This window comes from Micropterus salmoides, unplaced genomic scaffold, assembly GCF_014851395.1.
Source record: "Micropterus salmoides isolate LMB-PRFRI ecotype aquatic unplaced genomic scaffold, ASM1485139v1 Ms_hic_scaffold_3254, whole genome shotgun sequence".
NCBI classification, from domain to species: domain Eukaryota; kingdom Metazoa; phylum Chordata; class Actinopteri; order Centrarchiformes; family Centrarchidae; genus Micropterus; species Micropterus salmoides.
Window position 1 is genome coordinate 7,093 of NW_024042545.1, and position 9,913 is coordinate 17,005.

The 9,913-nt window shown below is 39.6% G+C and overlaps 1 protein-coding gene across 1 annotated transcript; it reads left to right on the forward strand.

The window, feature by feature from the left end:
* Window positions 1–707: 707 nt before the first annotated feature.
* LOC119884178 (protein mono-ADP-ribosyltransferase PARP12-like) lies at window positions 708–6,210 on the forward strand (the record flags this gene model as incomplete). The annotated part of the gene is made up of 4 exons (XM_038694637.1): window positions 708–821; window positions 2,092–2,222; window positions 3,019–3,170; window positions 3,604–6,210. Coding segments are annotated over 4 exons (1,071 nt in total), but the record flags the coding sequence as incomplete, so codon positions are not given.
* Window positions 6,211–9,913: the final 3,703 nt, after the last annotated feature.

The window sequence follows — 9,913 nt, forward strand, 5'->3', positions numbered from 1 at the left end:
GTTGTACTGTTCTAAGCATTTGGTAACAGGAAACAATTGTCACATTAGTGGTCAGGATTTTTATACATTTAACCGCATTTCCGACGAGGGCATGTAATACTTATTTCGTCCACTTGGGGGAGCTCAGGTTACATGAGGAAAGCTTGGATTACATTAGATGAAGGAGTGTCTTGCTTAAAATAAAAACATTGCACAAGTAACTTCTTTTCAGCACTAATATCAACAACAGATAGCAACAACAGTTAACATAACTACTCCAATAGAGGCAAACGTATTCAGGCAACTAAAGATTTAATTAACTTAATTAAATGCTTTGAGTATTTTGGAGACTGCAGTCCTTTGTCATCCAAAGTTCAGTGTCTGGAACATGTCACACTTAGGTGAGACAAGGAGTATCCCTTTGATGTGGTAATAAAACAAAGAATAAGGTCAGTTTCCACGGAAACGTGTGTGGTGGGTAAGTTTTGATAGGCTGTTCAGGGAGATGCCAATGGCTGGCTCGTGTCCCTTTGTCAGTTTAACAGTCAGGCCCCGCGTTATCAGCTTCGGAATCAAAAGGGTGCCAGTTTTATGGTCGGGCTAGCACTTAGAGAAAGCAACTTTGACCCCTCCCCATCTTCTCTGGGGAGGAGAAAGGAATTTAGGGTAGCTCCACATTTATTCAATATAAAATGCACAAATCCACACTGTTGTTCACTACACAATAAACTAAACCTGATCCTAGTTTGCTTTCTGACAGCAGAAGGCCTCTTGGTCAACAAACTTTCACCGCTATACCGGACTCCTGGGACAAGACGCAGGTTCCTCAAACAGGATTCAAGGTATTGTGAATACGCCACACATCAAACTGCATAAGAAACACAACTTAAAAGTACTGCTTCAGTAACATTCTTGTCTTGGCTTAGGAGTTACGTGAATGTACACGCTATTAAATATTTTTTGAAAAACTACTAGAAGTAGCCAAATGCACGTGATAATTTACTTTGTGTGTATTTGTTAATTGCTTGTCTTTTGGGTGTAATTTTCTGATAGAATGGGGGGGAAATCCATGCAGTGTTGCATCTTTTTGTCATTTTTCAATCATGAATACACTACAAACTCAAAATTACTAGATAGTAATTGGGGGCAGTAATTTATAACAATAATGAAGCTTTTTTCAAAAAACAAAAACAAGGATTCTATATTGATTCATTTATTCAAGCAAGTTAATTTTAAGAGACAAGGCTGGCGAAAACCTATACTTTCCTTATTGTGAACAAATATTCTGAAAACAGTAGTGAGTGTAGTGAAAGTCTGACATAGATTATTCCTCTGTGTCATACAGCTTTATTGTCAAAACTATTGAAAACTCTTCAGCATGCCACACTGTTACACTCACTGACATGTTCCTTCGTTATCATGAACATGGGCACTGTAGTTTATTTTGACTCAATCCAGCATACACTGTCCTGCTACTCTAAATAATCCAAATGTGTGTTAATCCGCTGCTGAAAATAGTCCCTAACAAATCCACTGTTTGCTCCTGTTTCAGTAACATTTGACAAAAAACACAGTGCCCAGCGGTAGTCGTAAGATACAACCATATATCTCTGATGAACCCACAATTGGTTTTGGTCTTTTGTTGGTGGTGTTTTTTTAGCTTTTTTTACAATAACCAAAAATTTTAAATAATAAAGTGAAGAGAAGTGACTGACTGGGAGGAATAAAAAACACTTTGAGAAATCTTAACAAGGACACACATTGTCACCACCTGTACACAGACAAATGTAGAGCAGCAGTCTTGACAGGCAAGAGCTGTAATAAACACTGCAAATTTGAGCAGCTGTAATAAAAGCAAAACATGCAGTAGCACTAATTGGCTGCAGCAGCTCCCCCTTGTGGAGAACTTGCAGCCTGTCAGTTTGTGTCACAGTCCATCGAGACGCTTTGCGTTGGAAAATGGTTGGCAACAATGCATGCAATGTAAAATCTTTCAAACGAGCAATCACAGGAATTACCTCCTAGTGTTGCTAGATATTTACTGTAGATCATTCAGTATGTGTTGTCTCATAATAAAATAAACTGTGTTTACTTTCTCTGTGTGTTTCCCAGCGAGTGTCCCTCTTGCGCTCCTCAGATGAATTTAAGGAGATTGAAGCTCTTTTCTGTAAAACCATGAGAGGCTTTGACATCCTCAGCATCGAGAGGATTCAGAACAAAGCTCTTTGGGAAGTCTTTCAGTGGTACGTATGGGATTTTCATGTTTGTTCCGCCATCACTTCTCGTAAAACTTTCAATATTCGAAATCTACACAGCTGATTTCACCTCAAAACTTCTCAGAAGTGGATTTAGTGATGAAATTCCATACGAAAATTGTAAAATATAAAACTTTCTGTTGCTGGCCTGTCTGGCCCACGCGATGATGATGCAGTGAATATTAAAATATTCTCTCTGACCAATCAGCAGTCTGTCGTGTTTTCACGTTACATTTTAGTATCCCTCAGCTGGCTTGGAACCTCGACGGAGGTGAGGTAATACGAAAAAAAGTACCTGGAAGCAGGTACAGGTACAACATTTCTACTATGTAAACCCAAACAAAGGCGAGTCGAGCCACAGGGCCTCCGCTCAGACTAGCTTGGTTTGAGGGCGTACCTGACCCCCGCTAGCCGCTTGGCAAGCTTTATGACGCGTTTTCATTGTGACGTCAAAAGTAAAGGAAGTGAAGGGCTGGACTACAAACGAGCTGTTTTCAAGCGGTTCAGAGCAGAGCTTTCTGTGGGAGATGGGAAATCCCTTTGTGCTGGACTTTGGGCTTTTTCACTTTGCAAACCTGTTACATGCACAAAAAAGAGATATAACTCAATAAAGGAGAGAGGAAACGCCCAAAAGCATAATACCACCTCTTTAATGCACAGTTATGGGGTATGGCTGCTACAGCTATGGTGGCTAGCGTTTGCTCGCTTTCTATTTAAGATAGCTCCCATTCCTGAATGCATCTGCTTGATTTAAGTTCTTAATTTTCTTTTTTTCTTAATAAAGGCAGAAAAATCAGATGAAGAACAACAACGGTGGAAGGAATGTGACAGAAAAAAAACTTTTCCATGGCACTGACTCTAAACATGTAGATGTCATCTGCCACACCAACTTTGACTGGAGAATCTGTGGAACTCATGGAACTGCTTTTGGCAAAGGTGAGTTGAAGAAATATTCACATTTTTGTCATAGACGAAAATGTTAACTTCACAAAGAAAGGTACAAAGGTACTAAAATTAAATTAACAAATTTATTAATTTATTTAATAAAAGGTACTAAAACTAAATTAAAGGTACAGTTTGCCCAAAAACTTTCTGGCATTTAAGCTTTCATTTCATTTCAATATAATTGATATTCTGAAAAAATATTGTCAATTAATCAATAAATTGGCCGAACAATTGTTTGAGTCAATAGTCAAACAAAAATGCTAAATATTTGCTAATTTCAGCTTCAAACAATGACCAGACAAATAATTTCTTCAAGAAAATAATTTGGAGATTAATTATTGTAGTTATTTGCAGTCTTTCCACATACGATATAATGCCATTACAACAACCCCCAATTTTAATTTCTTTCTGTGTGGAAACCCAGGTAGTTACTTTGCCCGGGATGCCAAATACTCCCACAGCTACACCGGTGACTCTGATGTCAAATCCATGTTCATCTCCCGGCTGCTGGTGGGAGACTACACCAGAGGGTCCTCCGACTACCGCCGCCCTCCTTCCAAGGACGGAGGGGACATAAACTTTTTTGACAGCTGCGTAGACGACGTCATAAACCCTTCCATCTTTGTTGTGTTTGAGAAGCACCAGATCTATCCTGAGTACCTTCTGCAGTACAAGACCACAGACCTGTTCGATGACATATTTGGTGCTGCGTCTGCACTGGCATCCAGACGAGTACCAGCTCCGAGACCAGCGCCCCAACCCAGCGTATCAGTTTCTAAACCCAGCGTATCAGTTTCTAAACCCACCACATCCGTTTATAAACCCACCACATCCGTTTATAAACCCACCACATCCGTTTATAAACCCACCACATCCGTTTATAAACCCACCACATTAGTCTCTAAACCCACCACATCCGGTTATAAACCCACCACATCAGTCTATCAACCCAGCACACCGTCTTACCCCCCCAGCGCATCACCATACCATTACCAATCTAGCAGATTAGATGACCTGCTCATGATGTCTTCTCAACCTTCTCCACCTTCTCCCCCAGTCCGAAAAGCAAAGAAAGGTGATTCATGTGTCATTGCTTAGTGAGAAACGTGAAGTGAGTGCAGGTGTGGTTATGTTTTTTGGAATGGATAATGACTTTAGAAGTAGCTTGATGGGGCTCATGCCGAATGCTTTGGGTCATTTTGGTGATTAAATATAATAATAATATCTATGAAAGTGTGGAATGAGGTTTAGAGTGGCCAGAAAACCAGTCAAATAGAAAAAATCTACAGTAACCGGGAAATGTTAATTACACGAAATGTAAGTGAGATGCTTTGTATACTTTGATTTATTCACTAAATCGGTTTCCACTGCACTTTGTCGCATTTTGCTTTTAACAAATCACCAACTCAAACAGACCAATATGTAACATTCTTTTCAGGTTTTCAATTTTTTTTTTTATGTGCATATTAAAAATGTGCAGCTGAATAGAAACTAAAATAGCTCAGGAAAGTTTATACATCACAATAACATTAATTTAAACCACTAGTAATTATTGCAGAAAGAGATGCTGCGGCATAGCTCCCCAACCAGTAGTGGGTGACAAAATCCCTTGCAGATATTCAAAAATAAGTTGTGAAATTTATTGCTTTATTCACAAATTGTAAATGAGGTTGTGGTGTGTAAGCTTTTTTGTTTCACACAATATTCAGGGTGTACGGTTATTGATTATTTAACGCACAGATTTTGTGTTGTGTAGTTAATTTGCTTAACACTACGATTCCCCTGCAACTAAAAACTTTGACATTTCCCAAACTGTTGTACTTTGTTTTCAACATTATTGATTCTGTGCCTTGAAAATAAATGTAATATTATCATTAACTGCACACAGACACACTGTTTAATTTCAGGTTTGCAGGATATGGCCTTGTTTTCTTACTGCTGGAGCTGCACGTCTGTCTCATAAGTGAATTTAAAACGCCACCATCTGTCGAGTTGGGCCTCTCAGTGAAATGAGGCAGGGCACAAAAAATGATTAGTATGGCTGCCGGTGCTTCCTGTGACATTAGGCCTGCAAATCATCCCACCTCCCCTCAACTCACGCACACACAGTATACATACACTAGCAACCGCCTCCTGTTGTGTTTCCTGACAAAGTGCAGTGGAAATGTTTGCATGTTAATGTGAGATTTCATTGTAGTTATGCACCCTGATTTTTCATTCGCCCTGCTAAAAAATGCAGTGATTTACACTTAAAGCTCAATTGATTTGTACACTATCTGCAATGATTTATACTATGCTTCTGAAATTATCCGCCTTCATGGAGTGATTTACATAACTGTAAGAATATTAAGATATTAATTCAAGCACTGAGTTTTACTATATGCAAAATTTTGGCACTTTGGCCGTCGCCATATTTGGATAAGAGAGGTGGAGGAATATACATTGCTGCACCTGACAGGTCACCATGGTAGTGACTTGTCAATCACAGGGTAGCCTCTCCCTAAAGCATACCCTGCTTTATTGTCTATTTGCCTCTAAATGGGACCATAATTTACTGATGAACATCATGCGGTATTAAAGGAGACTAGAAGCTCATTAGGAAAGTGTTTCCTGAGGTAATAAATCAGGTGAGAAGGAGGCATATATTATCATCTACTACTATGCAATCTGACTTATTTTGCAAACACTGGACTCGCCCCGTGTTGGACATTAGAAAGAATGCAGGTTTAAGGAACTTCCGCGTTGGCTTCACTTTTCAGACCCGGGGGGTTTCCCACTTGGAAAATACCCATGCCAATAGAATTTAAATGAGAAGATAGCTCCATAAATATACAGGACCTCTAGCATTTTCAGAACCATAAGGGCTCGTTATAGGGACCTTGTAGACTACCAAGTTTCTGATGTCAATGATGTACTGGGTGTGCAGGATATACACCTATAAGACCTGATTCCAGCTGGTTTAATATCATGTTCTTGATTCTTGCAATCCTGTCATTTCAAAATAAAATTGTGTTTTTATTTGAACTTTGAACAGTTTGTATTAATGACCAAACTAAGATGAGGGGATTTACAAGCACAGGGGGATGGCGGTTGGAGCTGGAGGGCTGACCGCCCGGCTGTGTGTGGTTGAGTATAAAAACAGTAACTGTGAACATTTATTCCCCTTTGGTTCAAAACATGCAGCTGCTTTTCTGTGCAGAAAAGACAAAAACACTTCTGATGGTACAGTAGATTACAAGGAGAAGATTCCCAGGGTAAAGATGGATTCTCAACCACTGCATCTATTCGCTGCCACCAGCGCTTCATTATGTATTTACTGCCCATTAAGATGGGGCTGTTCTATAGGCAATGCAGCTGTGCCCTGCAGGATGCAACAGCCCACCCAGTGACAGTAAATATCCTCTGACATTAAGCAGCTACTTCCTGTCTGATGCGTGCCCGTGGCATGTGCTGTGTCTTGCCCTGGCTGTTGCTTCCTGGCAGTCAAAGCAGATCGTTCAGTGCCGGCTACGTGGAGCTCCCGGGCCTCAGCATATCTGAAAATCTTTTCCTGCATTGCAAGAGCTTATGAATTAAAGATGTGTCCTTTCCCGTTTGTTAGTGTGCACCCCTAGTGTTTGAGGTGTTTATGTTTCTGCTGAGTCGTGATGGTTTTGTTCCAGCCGATGGAAGAATGGTAGAGCGCCAAAACCCCTGGGCGAGCGGGTCTTTATGTGGCTGATAGCAGGAGACGTTTTTGTTGAGTTTCTGAAATGTTTGTGGTGATTCCAGTAACAGCTGCGGTCAGCAGATCTGCTGCATGTGCAGCCTCAATAGATCAAGAACGCACCTGTTGATCAGCTGATTAATAAAGGTGTATGGTTACAGCTGTATTTTTGGTAAGTCTGTCTATATTTAATTCTGGTACTTCAAACTTTAAAGGTGCTTCGTGCAGCATGTCATTCACAGTCTTTACACAAATTTTACATTTGGCTACATAAGGGGGCATCTGCTGGATTCCTTCACAGCAAGAAACTGGAGGCGGGCGTTGTTCTACCATGGTAAACCATTATTGTTTCTCTTTAGCCTAGCCAGGGATGGCAATGGCAGTCAATCCATCACTTTGGTTCAGGCTAAAATTAGCATATGGATTGACATTAAATTTAGTACAGACAGTGTATTAACAACTATTGGATGGATTATCATAAAATTTCTCTTGCTTCTGACAATCATATGACCCCCAGGATGAATCGTAATATCTGTGGTGATCCCTCAACTTTTCATAGCAGGATCATGAGGTCTACTGTGTCCAATACTATAATACTTAAAAATAAAAATACTCCAATTCCCATCAGCTCATGTGTTCAGTGCTGTTTAGCAAATGCTAACAAGCTAAATTGGGAGTATGTAAGCATTTAGCACTGCTGAGCCTTGTATTCTACAGGCTTACAGAGCTGCTAGCATTGCAGTAGATATAACTTCCGCATTTTATGGGATGGGAAATTACCGTTGTGCCACTATACGTCTGTATTGATGACACAACATGATAGTAAACTGGTGAGAGTCTTGTTTTCCTGTATAGTCCTACTAAGACTTATACTTCTACTATTGCATACCTATACTTCGAGTTAATGTGCTATTTCAGTAAAACTCTCTCCCCTTCTGGGACAGAAGGACAGGAAGCAATTGGGAACATGGGAAATGTGGTCCTAATGTAATGTGGATAAACTACTGCTGTGAGATAGAAACTACTAATCCTCTGAGACTGCACCCTCATCTTAGTTTCTATTTTTGTGCAGCTGCAGCATGCAGATGTATCTTGCTGTGATTGGATGACAATATTTGTACTGCACTTTGGGGTGCAGCCTCTGTGTCTCTGTTCTTGTCTCTTTTCTTTTTACAAAGACATACATTGATAGCAGAGGGTTGCCTTTTGCCATGAATCGATGCCGACACCATTTAACGGCCAAAGAGCAGCTAAAACATAGGCCTATCTACAAACTGAGTTGATTTGGTATTTGGCTATACATATCCAACTTAATGCTGACAAAGGGTTGGACTGCAGTGTACATTAAATGTGGAAATAATGAGTTGCTATCGCAGCATCTGTGAATTTTGCTGTTTACCTCCAGAGGGCTGGAAGCTGGACAGCTTCTCATTAAAGTGTAATTAGCTCCAATACAATCCCAGGATTTTTACATTCACTCACTCAGTTATCCATTAATTAATTAAAAGTATCCTTTTAATCCAGCGTCATAATTAGGCTCTGTATGTTCTCATTATTATTCAGACATTCTGACATATGATCGGTTAGATACCCACTGAACTTCTGAAATGAAACATATGATCAAATATTTAAAATATTACCCAAATAACAAATAATACCTTTATGGTATCAGCCTGCAGTTTAAAGAAATTGGCTTTTGACCATACAGAGAATTACTCTTTCAGGCTAGAAAACTCTCAGCAAACTGACTAGAGCTACTCAGTGGGGGCATAATGCCTGCGGACTGTGGGTCAAATGAGTTTAATGATGTTGTCATTACACTCTGTTACGTCAGTGACAGCTGTGGGTTGACTTGTTCTTCTGTGCCTGAGTGCCGTCATCAAATATTTACCTCTGCTGATATCAGTGTGCCAAACATCTCAATCATCTAACTTTTCAGTAATGATTCGTTCATTAATTATTTTGTCAAAAATGTAGTAAATGTTCATGATGGAAAGCAAGTACATCGAGGGAACCGTGACCATTTAAACCATTACAGCAGTATTAGTTGATTTATTGGCCTCAGCAGCAAAAGCCTGTAAAAACAATGTTGATTCATCAAGCAGACACGCAGCAACATTAGCTTTCATTTGGAGCCATGTTTGTGTCCACCTGATGAATGTATACGTTTGATATTTACTCTCCTTTTAGCTCTTGTTTGGTCTCCACCAACTCCTAAGGGACAAATCTGATTTTTAGTGGCTTTGTTCAGTAGCTTATCACTAACTAGCTGTTTGATGCTAAACAGGTAGCGTACAGTGGTTTTGTTAGAGCATCTTAGCTGAAAATAGGTGTCAGAGATTATTGCAAATTATGAACATCAGAAAGCAGAAAAAGCATCATATGTTCTAATATTTCAGCGTGCACCAAATTTGTATGTGCTACATAATGATCCAGAGAAATGAGACCTATGTGTCGTAAGTATTTTTTCAATGCTTTGATACATACATTTGTGGTCATTTGAAAAGGTTGTCTTGAAGCCACAATTAAACAACATTTTGACAATGTTTTCCTTCCTTAAACCTGTAAAAACTGATTTTTTGGCTACTTTGGGGCAGCACAACAAGCTATTATAACATAGCTAGACTCTGTGTTTAACATGAGCAGTTGCTGAAGAAAATAAACAGTCCGAAACTGACAAAAACTTCGATTTCAACTCCAGCAGATCTGATCAGAGAATGATCAGACATTCAAAACCACCTTTTTCATGTCTTCAATGCTCGGTGCTACAAAAACATCGACATAGCCTACATTAAAGTTGATGTGGTGAACATGTTAGCGAACAGTTGCTTATCTAGCCTACATATTCAGCAAAGAAAGAGCAAGGTTAACATGTTAACATGTGTGACATTGTTTTTGTCCACTTGGTAAATGTCCAATATTTACACTCTCAACTTTTGCTTGTCTTCACTAAGTCCTGAGGAAAATATCTGGCTGCTAAATCTAAGTCGCTTTGGATAAAAGCGTCTGCCAAATGAGTAAATGTAAA